Source organism: Nannospalax galili, unplaced genomic scaffold (genome assembly GCF_000622305.1).
Source record: "Nannospalax galili isolate Female #2095 unplaced genomic scaffold, S.galili_v1.0 scaffold451, whole genome shotgun sequence".
Taxonomy (NCBI): domain Eukaryota; kingdom Metazoa; phylum Chordata; class Mammalia; order Rodentia; family Spalacidae; genus Nannospalax; species Nannospalax galili.
Window position 1 is genome coordinate 2,107,941 of NW_008331662.1, and position 18,631 is coordinate 2,126,571.

General features: G+C 43.0%; 1 protein-coding gene across 2 annotated transcripts in view; it reads right to left on the bottom strand.

Moving 5' to 3' along the window:
- The window catches only part of Tgfbr3 (transforming growth factor beta receptor 3), a 209,413-nt gene that overhangs the window by 45,327 nt on the left and 145,455 nt on the right, over window positions 1-18,631 (bottom strand). For both annotated transcript variants that reach the window (XM_008826826.3, XM_008826825.3), the window contains exons 5-7: window positions 9,238-9,421; window positions 4,147-4,315; window positions 2,365-2,512 (exon numbers count right to left, since the gene is read on the bottom strand). In XM_008826826.3, the coding sequence (XP_008825048.1) occupies window positions 2,365-2,512; window positions 4,147-4,315; window positions 9,238-9,421 (501 nt within the window). The remainder of the gene's footprint in view (window positions 1-2,364; window positions 2,513-4,146; window positions 4,316-9,237; window positions 9,422-18,631) is intronic.

Below are 18,631 nucleotides of genomic sequence, written 5' to 3' on the forward strand. Positions count from 1 at the left end.
AGTTAAAACTTTGTCTTAGCAAGTACCAATTTGCCCACAGTGCAGTTAGAATTCACATCTAAGGGAGTTAGGAAATCAAATAGCATGAAACTGATTGGGGGAATCAAAAGAACATCATGAAACATTACCTAATTGTTTAGTAATGTTGTCATGTATTGTCCAAAATTGGCTTGGAACAGGAATCCAGCCAAAGAAAGGAATATAAACAAATCTTGCTTGGGATGATGGACCATCTCATTTCCAGCCTTTCTGATTCATCTGAAAGACAGGGGCATTTAAAGCAAACCCCAGGACTGCTGTGGTCCAGGCACACTCACTCAGGGACAGAGGAGCCACTGAAGGGTCAGGGTGGAGAGAGTATTTACACAAGAACTCCAGCAGGGAATTAAAATGTACTGTATGTTTTTTGCTTTTCAAAGCATGATTCCCTTTCCTGTTTTTGTTATTCTGAAATTAAAAACATTTGGTTGGTGTGCCAGGGAGCAAAAGCTGCAGCCGCCCCAGGTTGCCATCACCCCATATGCCATACCAGAGGAAGGCAATCAAAATATCTGTGACCTCGGAAAATCACGACTGGGCTTTGTGTTGACACCAAATTCACGCATCACCATTACACATGATGTGTTACTTGGGACCCTCTCAAGGTTTAAGGAAAATAATAATAATGATAATACCCACAGGAACCAGGAACAATTACTTTAAAATGAAGATATATGTGCTACTGGCTTTGCCTGCTTCTCTGGTGAGTTCCTGTCTGTGCCTTGGCTTAGGAAACCACGGGCTTTGCTCACTACCGGCTCACATAGGTGCTGTATGCTAATGAAAACCAAACCAAAGGTAGCCCCATCTCAAAATATCAAAAATCTAAAACCCACTCCAACTGATTTAATACAAGCGACAGAAAAGAAATGGGCTGATTTTAAAAAATATATTAAGATTGGACCCTACAAAAGAGATGCCGAAGAAATGTTTTATATAATATATAATATTAATAAGTTATGTATATAATATAATATAATATAATATAATATAATATAATATAATTTGCTCCAATATTTGGCCAAACAAATATATCTGAGATAAGCTTATTTCACCAAACTTCAACATTCAAGATTTTAGGAAACAAGCTATTGCCTCCTACCATTTCAGTCATCAAAGCCTCTCAAGGTATAAGCCTTGCAAAATATAATGCTTCAGGGATAAGCTGGAGCATGCCCATGGTTACTTTTTGAAAACCTGTACTTCTGGTATATGAACATGTTTCTGTGGGTGTGTACATATGTATGTGTATGTGTGTGGAGACCAGAGATCAACATCAGGTGTCTTCCTCAATCACTTTCCACCTTGTGTTTTGAGACAGTGACTCAGTGAACCCAGAGCTCACGGATTCAGCTAGGCTGGCAGGATGGCCAATGAGCTCTGGCTCTCCTGGTTCTGCCCACCACCCCTACCATATTAGGATTATAACCACAGCTTCTGGAGATTGGAACTCAGGGCCTCAGGCTTGCATAGCAAGCACTTTACTGACTGAGCCAGCTCCCCAGTCCCCACAATTACTTACTCCTTTGTCAGAGTTTACTCCTAGAAGTTAGAAGCAAGCAAAATTCACACCAATACTGCATTTTTATCCAAAAAGAAAATCTACGACATGAACTGGGGTCAGTCTAATTTCTCAACTTCTCTCAGCACCTGACCACTGTGTAAAAGCTGGTGTTCAGGACCATGACACTTAAGGTGCCAAGGGGCAATCAGTCATGAAAGATTGACCTGTGTTTGTTACTTTATATTACTCTGACTAGAAAACACACTAATACATTTCAAGAATTTCATAACGAGGCAACTGGAATTCAGAAAGCTGAAGGAACTTGTTCAAAATTACAATTCTTAAAAATATTTATTATTTTTATGTGTATGAGAGTATTGCCTACATGTATGTAAGTGCAAATGTGTTATGCAATGTCCACAGAGATCAGAAGAGGGCATCAGATCCCCTGGAACTGGAGTTACAGATGGTTGTTAGCTGCTATGTGGGTGCTGAGAACCAAACCTGGGTCCTCTGCAAAAGCAGCCAGTGCTCTTAACCACTGAGCCATCTCTCCAGCCCCCAACGTTACAATTTTTAACTGGGAGAAAAAGAACTCAAACCCAAGTCTGCAGTGCTCCTGGAAGCCATGTTTCAGCCACCACACTGACTGCCCTTGTCAAGAAAAGTCAGCGGATACCGTATTTGGTATCTAACAATTTGAAAACTAACTGAAAGAGCTTCAAAAGTTCAAGGAGGCAGAACCTTTAAAAAATTACACATATAACCACAGTTTAAATTATGGTCATTCATCAAGACCATGAAATAGTCAACCAACTTACAATAGCTTTCAGGTTTCCCTTGATGTCAAAAGATTTGATCACCCAGTTGACAGACTTTTTGCACTTCAAGATCAGGACTAAGTTCTTGACTACCTCAGGATCCTCTCGAGAAGGTCTTACGTCAATTATTATATCCACCTGGAAAGCACTGTGTGTGGAAAACAAAAGCAAAGTTAGGACCCGAATACCAGAAAGCAGCAACTATCTTCTTGCTTCCAAGTCTTCGTGTTTCTAGTGTCTGGCCAGTTGATTAAAATGCTGGATCAGATCCCAGGCAAATGACATGTGCAAAACAGATTGTTATTGCACACATAACCAAATAGGTTTACATAACAATAGAAACACACGCCTGCTGATAATTAGCCACTCCAATTTTTTCTTTTGTGGGGGAGGGAAGGGCCGTTATTTAAAGCAGCCACTGTTTGAAATGGACTCCAGTTTAGTTTTGAAGCAGGACTGTTGCTTTTTCAACCTTCCACAATTTCATTGTGTAACTTCAAAAGTCCTTCAAAGCTGGAAGTGGGTATTGGTTGGTGAGGTAGGCAGCAGGAAGCAGGGAGGAGGAGGCAAGACAGATGCACAGGTACTAGGGGGCAAAAGCCACAGAATTTCTTCACTTATATAAGGTTTGTTTAAACCATTAATAATTGTTAAATAATCATATCTGTATTTACTTTCCCAAACTTCTGGATACATAGTTACTAAAATAAATAAAACAGAGGCCAAGCAAGTGATTGCTAGAAAACTGATCGCACAATGAAAACTTCTAAGAATTCAGCTTAAAAGAGAACTTTGTAATTAAATGATCACGTCTCTTGTCATTCTGAATTTGAGGAAGGGTCTTATTTGTCCTAGTTTTACACACACGTGAAGCATAATGTGAGGGTGCTATAATCAAATGGCAACCTGGACTGAAGAGCTGACATATTCACCAGGTTCTTTCCATCTCCATTCCTATTTTCCCCCAAATTCTTCAATGGGACCAAATGGAATCTTAGCAAAACTGATGTGTATGTAATCTATTCAATTTTGAACTCAAACCCCAATTATGCTTTTAACTTCTGAACTCCCTCTACAATAAAATGTAAATGTAAAGTCATCAGTCCACATGAAATACAGGTTAAAATGGGAAAACAAACTTTTCTTCTTCTGTAAAAAATTTTTCTAATTACTTTCAATAGGGAGGGTCAGATTTCCAGTCTGGGGGTGGGAAACAGAGAGAGAAAAACACATGGCAAATTGGATCATTGAAAGGCTTCTTGGTGTGTTACCATGAAGAGGCCCCCACATATACATATACAAATATACATATACATACAAATATACATGGGGGGATAATTTAAACAGTTCTGAGTACATTAGTGTTCTGAAATATTATAAACAGGATTTTATTAAAAGAATTTTACTGAAATCATAACTATAATAATAAGGAGCACTCTGTAACTTTAACCTTCTTAGCAGGGATAATTTCAAAGGAGATCATGAGAGAGTAAGGGTAGAAGTCTTATAACTTATGCTCAGCTATTCAGAATAGGTGTCAGGAACCCCTTTAGAATATAGGCACCTAAAGGCAGGTGAAGGTACAACGCACACCACTGCGCCTTCCTCCCTTTTCACAGCTCCTGTGCCCCACACCTGAACAAAGCTGGCTCCCTCCTTGCTGCATAAAGTGAGTTGCTCTTCTCTTACCTTCAAATCAGGAAAGATCTTAGTGTCATCTCAGCTCAGTATAGAACACACACAGGCAGACAGACAGATAGATAGACAGACATACCTGCTTACCTGTAAGGGTTCGAATTGGGGGTTATTAACTCAATGATGTGCACTTCTCTATCCTGAGGCTGGCTAGACATCACACACCCTTCAGCTGGTTTGGGTTGAAGGTACTCAGCAAGGTAATTGAGCGAGAGAAAATTCTTCCCTATGTTGCATGTGGGAGGGAAAACTTGATCTGAAAGACACACAGGGCACTAGGTCAAACCACACAACTACACGGAACCAGACTGGATGGAAAGAGGTGACAGTGAGATGGAGTGAGTGCGTGACACAGGAACCACAAGCCTGAGGGAGGGCCTCATCTGTGTCCTCAATCACCACTCAGAAAGCCTCCCACTATGGTTGCTGCTAACCTCCTACTGCGCCATGCTAGTCTCCTCTTTGTGCCTATGCCCTCTCCTTGCTTGTTCTTTGTGATATTTTTTTGCCCCTGCTCATTTCCTTTTACCCATGTTTCAGCCATTTTCACTGGAGTATTCTTCAATCTTTGGTCCATGTAGAATCTACCTGTTAGGGCTCTGCCCCTGCAAATCTGTTTCAGAGCATCAGGTAAGATGTAGTCATCTTTCTTTTTTGAAAAGCTCTGTAGTTATTAATCCCAATGTAAACCAACACTAAGAATCTCAGCTCCAGGTTGCGAATGTAGCTTGGATGGTAAAGTGCTTGCCTAGCAGGGAGAAAGCCCTGGGTTTGATCTTCAGTATTGCATATACTGGGCAAGGTGGTGCACACTTGTAATCACAGAACTTGGGAAGTGGAGGCAGAAAGATTAAAAGTTTAAGATCACCCTCAGCTAGACAGTAAGCTTGAAGCCTGGGCTAGAGGCCAAGTCTCAAAAACAAAACAAAACAACAAAAGAAGATACGTAGCCAAAAGAAAAAATGAAATCATGACATTTGCAAGAAAATGGACGCAACTGGAAATCATTATGTTAGGCAAAATAGGACAGACTCGGAACCCCGGCTCCTTCCTTAATCTTTCTTCTCTATTTTCCCTAGATGACTTCAGTTACTCCCATGATGTCTGCTTGGACTCATACCACAGCTCCTCTTTTGAGTTGTAGACTCAGACTTTCATCTGTCTACCAAGAGATTTCCACCTCTACAGGTATTTCCCATAAGAACTCAATACTGAATTCATTGTCAATCCTATCCACAATTAAGTTTCTCATGGATCCTTACAATTTCAACCAATGAGGGAACCAATCACCTAACTGGGTCTCTGACCCACACATGAACACTCATCACACCCTCCTTCTAATTCCTCATAGCCCTTTATTCTCTGCAGTCAAAGGTAGGAGTTAGGGGAAAGACAGCAAACCTTCACTCCTCAGAATCTTGACCTAGAATTCTAACTTTAATATGACAGTTATCAGTTTATAGGGAGCTTTTACAAGCACCATTGTGCTGAGGACTGCTCACCATCTCCACTCAGGAAAGTGAAGCCAGCACCAAGATGAAAATACTGCCCCAGCGACACATGTCTTTTATACTGCACTGTGCCTGATGGAATTTCCATCCAATGACTTAAATGTTTAAACAGACCATGAAAGAAACTGCTGGCACTGCAACAGCTGGGACCAGCATCAAGTTCTAGGTGTAGCAAACTTCTCAGAAGGGGCAATTAATCAGATCTGGCACTTGAACGAGACAGACTTATTCCTTTTGCACTTTAAGGGTGGGATGCCAGGGTCCACATCCACGTGGAAGTCTCACTGGAGAATCAGCCTGGGCGGTTCCAAGGCTGAGTTGACAATGCCCCTTCTCCTAACTTATCCAGTTTCCTTCTGCTAAAGTCTACAGCACACACGATGGCATCACAGCTCAAACCACTGTGACATCCCCAGCACCACCTCAGAACAGAGGGGACCAGAGAAGTTCGCATGCTTATAGGCTCACTGCAAGAGAGTGGTGGCTCTGCACCTGCATATTTTCTAAAAATCCCCTCTGAGAAAACAGCCCACAGCTCCACGGCTCAGGCTGCTGGAGTGGCCTTCCTCTACATCTGCTGAGGGTTTTGCCAGATGTGCAGATGAGGAATGCAAACCTCACAGCTGCAGCCCTGTGATGCCTCCCCCAGGTCACAGGATGGGAAATGATACCGGGGCTGCAGGCCTGACATTTAATTAAAAATCAGGAGGTGTGTATATGGGCCAGAGGACTCAAGAGAACAGGGTCCTCTAGAGGCTATGGCCGTATTTCTAGCACAGGTGTGCCTGGCTTGTAACTGGCACTTAATAGCACATGGTATAGGTTATCTGAGTCCACAAATGAGGATATGAAATTTGAGACAAATAGCCAAAAATTCACTCAGGTTGGTGAGGCACTAGGAAAGGTTTAACTGTCCCAAAGCTGCTTTTGTTCAAGGCTCATCTTAGATGTCACTCTCACTAAGCTAAACGAGCTGATCACTTTTTGTTGCGTGGGGTCCCCCAGCTCAAGTGACTTTCTACATGCCTGGTGTCAAAACTTACACTAAGTGCCAAATAAAAAGAAAACCACAAGGGGCAATTCCCAGGTAGAAACATGGTAAGTTTGGGGAGCGGGGGAAGGGTCATGTGGCTAATTTGCATTTTTGGAGATGGCTGAATGACTCTGAGACCCAGAATGTCTGAGAGCAGGAATCAGACTCAGAGGGCATATGAAGGCTCTTTTTCCTGCTGAGGAGACTGAGGCTCTGGTGATAAATCCATATTGCTTGAGGCCTGTCATAACGGAACAACTGGAGAAGGGCCGGCACTCTGAAACTTCAGTTCTTCCACAGGGTCAAGCACCACAACCAGCTGGAAGGCTCAAGGAAACACTGCTGACCCCACCTGTTTCTGGTCCAGTTAGGCCAGGACTGAGCTAAAAAACTGTTAAGGTTCAGATAGCCCCGCCCCCTCACCAACAGGATCCCAAGGACTTCTCATGCTCCTGAGAAAAGGGAACCTAGCTGATAAGCACCTTGGTCTTTGAAGTCAAGAGAAGCAGACTTTTCTCCACTGTTTGGCCAACACAGCAGCCTTCCCCTTTGATCTCTAAAGAGGATAGGTTTTAACAGTCCTGCTCTCCCACTGCCCCCCCCCAACTTTAAAAAAAAAAAAATACATCTTTCCACCTTCTGCAGGAAGCAGAAGCCTCCCTTTTAAAAAGACACACCCCTCAGCCCCTGAAGACCCGGGCGGACATTTTCCCTGCCCAGAAGGGCATCTGTCCCATGTGTTCCTTTGCTAATAAACCCTATTTTGATGGAATTTTAGCTGTGCCTCATCCTCCATTATCTCGTTCTTCGCCAACTTTTTACCTATCAAAAACAGCATCTCTAACAAAGTTTGTGGTAATGCTGATGCTGTAGAGGTGGGAACCAGACTGAGAAACACTGGGGTTTGAGAAAAATGAGGCTTCTAGTCTGGGGCTCCTGTTTGGGAGCTAATCAATGAGGCTGGCTCAGTGGAGTTTGAGCCATGGGGACAATCAATTACATTGCCTGGGTTCTACAAATCTAACCAAGAAACCTTGCATTTCTAATTGCTTTCTGTGGCATGAGTCAGTGACTTAGACCCAAATGATGGCCGAAGTCAAGTTTCAGGGAATCCTAGAGTATAATCAAGGAGTTATCTATGGCTACTGGACTGGACATCAAGTCTTTTAATTAACTTTCCCTGCCCAGCGTGGAGATAAGTCACTGAGTGACTTAACTCTCAGGGAAGGAAACTACTGATCTACATGTACTAAGAAGGGATTGGGTTACCACACCACATTTTCTTATTCTAACAAATTCCTTCAGGCTACTAGAGTCTGCCACAAAGATGCAGAGCACTGGCTAGGCTTAGAGCCTTCATTAAAAGTGATTTTTCACTTTGTTTCAATGAGACTTGACCTCTATTATTAGCTACCTAACTGCCACAAGAGTGTGGTAACAAGTTTAGGCCTTTCAAATTTAATTCTTATAAAAACCCCTTCTCTCTGACCAACAAGCTAAGCCTTTCTCTTCAGCAGCCCATCTTCATTTTGGGAGTTATGTTCATTTGGCTAAGACAAGTACAGCACAGGACACAACATTCAACTTAAGAGTGAGGACATCTATGTTTAAGATCTGGCTTTGCCACTTGCTAGTAATATGGACTAGAACATGTTCACTCAACCATCTATGAACAGCAGAAGCAATGCCTCCCTTCTGGAATTGCTATGAGGTTCAGTAGTGTTTATGTGAAAATTTCAGGTGTGGTCTCTACACACAGCAAACACCCCAACATCAGCACCCACCCTTCCCTCACCTGTCTCATACATAATTTAAAATAGTCCAGATCCAAGCTGGGTCACCAAGCCTTCAACATCCTGCTATGCCATCTGGGGAGGGGGGTAACAACTGCTGTCAGATTTAACACAGGATGCTAAAACACTGTGTTTATACAGCCAGCTTAGGACAAGGACTCATTCATGAGAGTTATTTCCTAGTAACTTGAAGGGGTCAAATATATTCAATTAAAAATAATTAGGAAAAGATGATTTGAAAAAAAAGGCTTTGAAGATTGCATCATCAGATATTTATCTCCTTCTGCAAGGCAAGGAAATTAAAACCGACAATCTGTTATCAACACCATTTAATTTCTTTCTCCAATAACTTGTTCTTGTAACAGCATTAGTACAAAAAAATATACGTGAACACTTTTCCTCTGCTACTCTCCAAAATTCAACCTCTGTCTCAACACTAGAACTTGACCCTGGATTCAAACATTTGCAGGATGACAGGTAAGAAGCTGGCCACCTGTCTGACACTTTCTGCCACTCCTTTACATCAGGTATCACAGACTTCCCCATACCCCAGCTGCTTACGTCTGACTTCCATGCCCAGCTGACCTCTGAATCCTAGAGAACAAACTCTTCTCTTGACCACACTACTCCTCACCCCTCATTTGGTAATAACCAGCCACCTTTCTGCAGAAGGAAAAGAAAGGAAGGAATGCGGAGGGGAATAGGCCTAATGATCCCACAGGTCTGTGCCAGCTCCAGCATTCTGGAATCCTACCATCCCTTGCTCTAACCATCTGAACTCAGAAAGGTAAACAGTGAACAGACAGAAATCAGTCATTAACTGAAGCCATATAAAGTTTACCTTCCCCCACTTTAATGTAGATGTTTCTTGCTATCTTGAGTTCCGTGAACGAGGTAACTGCTCCATACTCCTTTCGGGCCCAATTCAGTAGATGCTCATTTCCATGGGGGAAGTTCCTTTCTTCTGTTTCTGCTGTCAGGGAAAAGTTTCGTGATACAAACTGGACCACAGATCCCTCGGACACCTGGAGCAAATACAATTGCATACTTAACATGACATAGTGACCTGGAGCCAAACCAGAGTTAGAGAAAGCACTTGTCACACTGACTAATCATACCCAATTTGTCTCTCCTGTTATAAGGCATGTTACAGAGCCAGGTACTTCAGGACCTGAATTCCAGAAACAATCCAAAATTGACTTCACCCAGATAATCCCATGAAGGGTTTCCCTTTGAACTTTGAAAGAATTTTGTTATGAGAACCTTTGCTGTTCTCCATTAACCTACAATAAAAGCCAACCTTCCAAGTACTGTCAACCTTCCTTTATTTATATTACTACCACATCTGTGGACTGAATTAAATGCAGATTTAAAACATTTAGGGGAAACACTGTACCTGCTCTCAATGTGTATGGACTTAAAACAATTTTTTTTGGCTTTGTCATTCCCTAAACAATACAGTATAAGAATTTCTTACACAGCATTTATCTAGATAGGGTATCATAAGTGATCTAAGAATGATTTAAAGTCTACAGGAGCAATTCTGTAGGTTATATGCAAACAGGACACCATTTTCTGTGATGGACCTGAGTATCTAGGAGGATTGTGGTATGGGGAGGTGTCCCTGGAACCAGTGCTCCATGAGTGCCAGAAGTCAACTGACTATAAAGTGTTGCATGTCATGTGGGGAAGTGTTGGTAAGTGTGTGTGGGGGCTTATAATGAACTTCAAGGTCAGGGCAAATGATCCAAAATCCTGCTAGCAATTGAACATGGCTTCCGCGTGGCTTCTGCCAAGGAAGTCACCATAACAGTGACACAGTGAGAATCCTTGGGGGGCGGGGGTTATAACCTGAGGACTGAGATAAGAGGATAGCCAAAGATTGCCCATCTTCCCTCAATTTCATAGCATTGTGAAGAATGTATATAATAGCTCATTTTGTTAAAATTTATTATTTGTTATTTTTATGTGGATGAGTATTGTCTGCATGTATGTAAGTGCACCCGTGTCGTGCATTGCCCACAGAGGTCAGAAGAGGGTGTCAGATCCCCTGAAACTGGAATTACAGATGGTTGTCAGCTGCCATGTGAGTGCTGGGAACTGAACCCGGGTCCTATGCAAGAGCAGCCACTGCACTTAACTGCTGAGCGAGCTCTCCAATCCCAATAGCTCATTTTGTAAGACTCCCAAATTCCCACAGGTATTGAAACCAAGAGGCTGATGCTAACAAAGAGAACTGATCCTAACAAAACTTTCAAGATCTATGCAAGTGCCACATTACCACTGGACATATGCAGACCATCATCACAGGTGATGTACCTACATATGTGCAGCCCAAACACTCATATACATAAAAGTATATAATTTAAAAAAAGAAATACTTTCAATTGTCGTAACCAAGAGAGAGGTGACACTGGCATCTATCCAGGCCAGAGGAGCTGCTAAACACTCTACAGTGCATGGAAAAGCTCCAATACAGAATTATCCAAAATGGCACCAACATGGAGCCCGAGAGATTCTGCTGTAGACACTGTCCGTACATACTAGAGATAATGGAGCAATGACCCAGTGTTATTACCATTGAATCATCTGCTAGAGTCCCCAGTATGAGCCTCCAAATAGTTCTATCACATAAACAGGCTATTTCTTTTTGAAAAACATTTATTTACTTTGTGTGTTTGTGCGTGGACACGTGTGGAGGTCAGGGAACAACTTGTAGGGTTTTCAGGCTTGGTGGCAGGCACCTGTACCCACTGAGCCATCTTACCAGCCCCCATTTAATACTTTTTTATTATTATTATTGTTTTTATTTTATGAGTGTATGTATGTGAGGGCACCTGTGGTGGCACCTGTGTCATGCAATGCCATGGATGTCAGAAGAGGTCTTTGGATTTCCCTGGAACTGGAGTTAAGGATGGTTTGTAGCCGCCATGTGGGTGTTAGGAATTGAATGCAGGTCCTCTGCAAAAGTAGTCTATGCTCTTAATCACTGAGCCATCTCTCCAGCCCCACCCATTTAATTCTTAAAGAGTAAGGAGGCCCTTCTGGTCTGTATTGGCTTGGGAAGCCCAGAATTAATCATTAAACTGGGCATAAACTACATCATAACAGTGACCATTAACTATGCCCACCAACTCTGTGTTAGGCATCACAAAATGCTTTCAAGGACAGTAATGGCAATTTCTAAGTGTCCTGATGCCAGTTACAAGCAAAACCAGTGTGGAAAGTTTAGCTTTGACTCTGTGTAGATGTTGTCTGCTCATGGAAAAGCTCCCAATCAATCCATCTTTTGGCCTAACCATGCCACCTCTCAGTAACTCCTCTGGGGTGCAGCTACTAAACCTCAAACCGTCTTTATCTGGCTTTCTGACATTAGCTCTGCAGTAAAAATCTTGCCACCGAGAAGTACTTACACTGAAAAGGTATTTTTATTAAGCTTGTCATTGAAAGAACAAAACCCACAGCAATATAGAGGCCTTTGACACCCCCCCCGCCGAAGCTTTCTGTGGCTCGTGTCCTCATTCACATTATAGCCATAAAATTTAATTTTGGGTTTTAAATATGTTTATACAAAGAGAACTTTTTTTTTTTTTCAGAGTGAATAAAGGGATGTATCATGCTGGTACATTCCAGAAGCAAGGAAAGACAGAGTACATAAAAAGAAGAAATCAGCAGCAGCTATGAAATGTGGCCTGAAGTCATTAAAAAGCCAGAGGATGGAAAGGCTGGTTCTTTGAGAAGGGATCGCTCCTGCAGATCCCTCCTGACACTACACTGTCAACCCTGCCCCACTGTGTCTTCGCTCCAGGCAGCCATAAGGTTCATAAACTCAAGTCTGAGGAATCTGGAAACAGAACTACAGCAACTCCTCAGGCACATTCCAATAAGAAGAAAGCAACGCTGCCAGGGGTAGTGAGGTGTCCCGACTACAAGTCAATGGAAATTTCCTGCTTTGGCAAGTGGTTAGTTAGCACTCTTCCCCCAACCACCACTTGTCCTGGCCTTGCAAAGGCCTCTCCCAGCCACGATGGAGCTGTAGAAGGTATTGTTCAGAGTTAACTATTCATTTAATTTAGTGAAGACTATGACTTCCCCAAGGCTGGACAGTCAGCACAGAGCAAGACTAGAGCATGAGGCTCATGACTTATGGTCACACTGGGCTTCAGTTTTAACCCTTCTAAAAAGATCTCATTCACTCCCAAGATAAAAGATTTCCTTCCTTCCTCCCTCCCTCCCTCCCTTCCTTCCTCCCTCCCCTCATTTCCTTCCTTTCTTCCAAAATTACATCCCCCCCACCCCTGTGTGTGTGTGTGTGCACATGCACACACACATATGCCATGATCTGGAGGTCAGTGGACAACTTACAGGAGGCAGTCCTCTCCTTCTACCATGTGGACCCTGGAGATTGAACTCAGCTATCCAGTGAGCTATCTGGCTGGCCCTGTTCTCTTTCTACCCACAAGCTTCATCTGTTTGCTAGTCTGAGTCATGCCTACCAGTTAAATAATTCCTTCCTCATCCTTCCATGAGACAAACCTTCCAATTTTGAGGATGTCACTGGACTTTTATCACACTCTTCAGGGCAATATTCTCAGCTTCTTCACTCCTCCCCAGACACCATGATTGTCAGATCTTCACCAGCACGGTCTATAAACATAGTACTGGGACAGGCAGGATTCAGGGCTCCCAGTGTCCTCAGACAAATATACTGTGATGGTTAATTTTATGTTATCCTTTCATATAAATCCCTGAGAAGTTCAACAAGACAAGGCTTGTCTGTGCTCACAGGTACTTGCCACATTTCCACAAGGCCCCAGGTTGTTGACCCAGATACAAACTGTTTTTTTTTTTTTTTTTTTTTTTTTTTTTTTTTTTTTTTCGGTCTTTTTGAGACAGGGTCTCCCCATGGCCCACATGAAAAAGGTTTCAATGAGTATCACAAGGGTAGCAGTTAACAAGTATACAGGAGAAAACAACTTTTCAAAAAAATATATACTTCACATCACTCTCAACTGTTCACCTTTGGCACCAGTGGGTGTTTTCCCACATCTCTCAGTTTTCCAGTTCACTAGACACTGACTGGTACCTTGTCATTCAGTTTAACTCTGACACTATTTACCTAGAGATAGTGACAAATCCTATAGGACTGACCCCAAATCATGTGCCAATGGCAAGTCCAGATTGTCATCTGTGCTTCTGACTGACCAGTTATAAATCAGATGTTTCCACAACCGTCTCCTCAGGTTTTCTTTTCTGTTATTGGCTGATGGAACTCAGGGAAACACTTAGCTTCCATTTAGTGGTTTATTAGAAAGGAAACATTTTAAGAACAGCCAAATAGAAGAGATGTAGGTGGCAGGGGATGGAGGATGGGGAGGGATTTCTACCATGTTGCAGGGACTCCTGCCTCCCAGAATCTCTGGTGCAGGATCACCGAACTCCGAAGTTCTAGCCCCATCCTGTCCATCAGGGATTTATGAAGGCTTCTTTGAGTAGGCAGGATTGAATTAAATCCCTGGTCAGTACTGATATAATCCATCTCCAGTCCCTTTTTCTTAACCAGATGTGGGAGAGAAGCTAAATACTTCAGTCTCTAATCCAGTGGTTGGTTTCCCTGGCAACTAGCCCCTAACCTGAGGCCATCGGGGAGCCCCATCCCCTGCCCCTGAGCTACAGGTCATATCCTTACCATAAAAAAAGACATCACTTTGGAGATGCCAAGGAGTTTAGGAATTGTATGCCAGGAACAGAAGGCAGAAACTAAACATATTTTTTAGCATATTACAGTGAGTTGGAATTGTTTTAAAAAATAAAAGGTTAAACACAAACAAAAGTTTTAGTTTTGGATGATATAACAGAAACTTCCTAAAGCTATTTAGTCCAGTGTCCTTCCTCCACCTTGGTCCTGGGTCCCTGCAATGCTACCACCCCATTAAAAAAAAAAAAAACTGCTACAGCAGCCAATTCTGCTCCACCATCCCTCTTCCAGGCTCACCTGGGAAACCTTCCTAGAATACAAACGCACCATGATGTAGAAGACCAGTTAAGCATCTTAATGTGGCACAAGGCCAGAGGGGCAGTATCTCTACCCGATCTCCATTTCACACCATTTCCCCCAGAACTCGCCATATGGAACCAATCACAGCTGCAAAATGCATCACAGAGCTACTCGCTCCTGGGTCTTACATCCTGCTCCCCTGCCTAGACCACACCATTGCACCTTGCTCAGCTGGTCAACAGGCTCCTTTTCCTTCCACAAGCATCCCCCTTTCTGTGAGGCCTCTCAGGTCCCTGCTCTCCTCAGGACAGAACTGCACATGTGTCTTGTACACACCTCCAGTCCATGCTTTGTCTCACAGAAAAAGCTCCAGTGGTCTGGCATACCTGCACCTTCACTTGGCAAAGAACACCTGAGAGCCAGGGAAGTACACGCCCATCCTAAATTTCCTCACCTGTCACATGCATGGATGGCATGAGGCAGGGGGCTAATGATGGCTTACTGAATGAAAGTTCATCATTACTTACAGGAAAGATAACACTGTAACGTCTTCATACCAGTTACCAGAACTCTTTGTTTCCCTAACTCCTCAGGAAATGAGCTTTCAGGCAGGTCTGAAAGCTAATGATTTGATTTTTCACCTAATAACTCTGGCTAAAGACCAATTATTAAAGCATAGTTAGCAGTTTTGTGTGTCCCTCCATAGTGCACTGAACTTTCCTCCGGCTTGCTAATTAAAACCCAACCCTCTGACATTCCCTGACATGACAAATGTCTTCCTGTGGGAATGTGCAGAACACTGAGCCCCGAGGACCTTGACTCTTACTTAGCAAGGTCTGCTGAACAGACAACCGTGAAGTATTTTATGGTCTTACAAATCCCGGGAAGCTGAGGCGCACCTGAGCCCCCTGCTCTCAGAATGTTCTTCCCTACTTGAATCGCACACAACATTCGTATTTTGAATTCTGGTTATGCTACCAGACTTTTTTAAAGAGCAGCACATTACTCTATCTGCCAGGACTGGGAGTTTTATTACAAGAACTTACGGCGAGGCTACGAGAGCCAAGTTTATTATTTTTTCTGGATCAGATTCAATAACCTCATCCAAAAGTACATGAAAAAAGCAAAGGAGGCATCCAGGCCCTTTGTTTCCACACCTGTGTTTGACTTTAACTCTTAAAGTCCTAAGCGGATTCACAGATGCCTCAACGTTGAGCTCACATGGAGTCCGACTCCTTGGAACCCTGGTATAGCGTTTTCCTGGAAATGCGCTTCTTGGCTGTGCACTGATCTCAGCAGCTCAGCTGACTCAGAGGCCTGGTGGTTGCATCAGCCTCTTTAGGGGCCTCCTCCAAGTCAGTTCAGTCTTCAGTGGGGAGGAAGAAGGGAGCTTTGCTCTAGGCAGTGCCATCTCTGCCCAGGTGCCTCCTCCAGTCCTGTGCCCATCCTCCTGCCCCCTTGACCCCCACCCCAAACAAATGCTCCCAAGAGAGCAATCCTGATGAAAGTTCAGGCCACACCAGACCTCTTCCGTTTCACCTCACCTACCTCAAAGTCTATTCTCGCTTGCCCTCACGAGGCCTCTTAAAACTACAGTCATCACTGGACCCCATTTTGGCAGTTCTGGGTCCCTGGTCTTTCTCTGCACTTTATTTCTATTGTACACATCACTTTCTAAAATGTCATAGGATACACTCATTTTCTAAGCTCATTTCCATCTCCTCTCACTTGAACACAAGCTCCTTTGGAGCCTGGACCCCCCACATACTTTGTGCAGGGGCTTATCCCAAGCAGTGTAACAGTGATGGATACAAATGAGACAGTAAGTCTTTAACAGAATGAATCTTGAAGTCTGATTGGCTGACAGTGTCTGCCACAAGTTCTGTGTTGAAGATAATTCTGAGGTTAGGTTTAGGAGTAGAAAAATGGGAACAGATGCCACAGGCTATCTACCATGCATGCTAGAGGCTTTGGGAAGGCCATCTTTGCCTCTACGTATATACTGTCTAACAGAGTAGCCATTGGTTACATGTCACCAGTAAGCATCTGAAATGTTAAATTGACCTATGATGAAAATAGATGATGCATAAGAGAGTTTAAAGATTTAGTGCATGGAAAAAGTAAAATAGCTCATGAATTTTTATTACAAATTATACATTTAAATGATATTGTATTAGATATATTAATTAATTTATGTGTCTACATTTAAAGTGACATGTTATTCACACCATTTCTAGCAGATGGCAGTTCTCTAGGTCTGTGGTGGTTTCAGTGACAATGTCCCCTTATAGGCTCCAAGTATTTGGACACTGTGTCCCCTCTTGGTGGCATGGTTTGAGAGGTTTTAGAAGGTGCAGCCTTGTTGGGGGAGAGAGTTCTCAAGCCTTGCCAGGGTTCTGGTCGCTCTCTGCTTCCTGTGCCTGCTTGAAGATGTGATCTCTCAGCTTTTTGCTCTGGCCACCTCTGCTGCCATGCCTCCCTCACCATTACGGACTCTAACCCTTGGAACCATAAGCCAAATAAACTCTTCCTTCTGTAAGTTGCCTTTGCCACAGTGTTTTCTCACAACAGAACCGTAACTAAAACAAGGTGATCTTCCTCCTTCAATGACCCTCAGAGAGGAATATATTTATGAACCAGTAGTGTACATTCCCCTATCCGCTTCTTAGTCTGGTTGCAGAACCTAAATCAATGTCAAGGAGACACCCTGAGCCCAGTGATTCTTAAAATATGATCATTAGACTAGTGCATGACAGGCAGAGATAAGCTAAAGTGCAGGTTCCAGGGTGGAGAGCAGCTCTTTTCTCACCAACCATGCCCCCAATACAGAACAGAGGAACACTGCTCTAGGCCAGAAATGCAAATATCTTTTAAACTCCAATTATTTATTTTTGTGGTACTGGGGATTGAACCCAGGGACTGTTAAACACTAAACTAGCACTCTACCACTGAGCTACATGGCCATCCTCCAAATTTTCTTTTGTTGTTGTTGATTTTATTTATTTGTATTATATTTTTGGTAGCTTCATACATGAATACAATATATTTAGGTCATATCTACCCCCAATCCTCCAGAATATTTTATGTGTGTGTGTGTGTGTGTGTGTGTGTGTGTGTGTGTGTGTGTGTGAGATATGGGGGGGTATGTGCCACAGTGGGCTTGTGGAGATCGGAAGACAACTTTGTGAAGCAATTTTATCTTTATAAAACTTGAACTAGATTGCTCAGTGAACAAGAATCTCCTCCCCCGCATTGGTGAAGAACAAAAGTCAAAAAGAGAGGAAGAAGAGCCAAGTCAAGGATGGAGTCGTCATCTTACACATTTAGAAAGACGTGAATTTTGTGAAATGAGAAACCACAGCTCCCCCATGATAAGGAAAAGCCTGCCGAGACCTCAGAGGAAAAGCTGTTCCAAGAGTCCTCACATGCACATACACATCAAACCTCTAGCCCCACTTGGAGCTTGAGTTATCAGTTGGGTGAGTGCCTGCTATTCAGATTACAGGCCCTTGGGGCTGCTCAGCTCACAACTCAACTTCACAATGCAGATCAGCCCCTGGCTCTCTTCTGTCCTGCCCTGCACCCAACTTACCTTTCACTATTCCTTACTTTTCCTAGCTTCCTACAAACCTCTTTTTGGAGTTGCCTGCTCAGGAAAACAGAAAGAGTAAAACAAGGAAAACAGATAAAGCAAAGAAAAACATCGATTTGTTTCAGAAACACCTGCCATGCAGAGAATCTGCTAGCTCAGTCCTGGGGACAGTGGGAAGACATGGTAAAGAACACTCAGTGTGTCTCTAGGATCTAGCTCTGCTCAAGCAGGAACTTCATTGGGCCCTAGGATTCCTAGCAACCCCCACAGAAAGGCATTAAGGAGATTATGCTTGGATATATTCTGTATGCACAAAGTCCAGCAAAAATAAACTTACTGGAACAGTCCCGTAATATTTACCTTCCCAATGAGGATTAAACCCCTTCGATTCTGAAAAAAGAAAATCACACATTCGTTCTACCCAATTCCTGGGAGGGCTATACTGGCCTATTTCCTCTCAAGCCCTGTGATGTGAAATTCAATCTGAAACATGTTTTCTATTAGCATATGTCATGACTCAATGCTAGTTTTTTTTTTTCAAAAAATGGTTTATTTTAAAGAAATAATAACGTTTATGCACATGAACCTACATTCATAATTTGCAAGGCTACATATTCATGAGTCATATGATTAGAGTATCTGTCA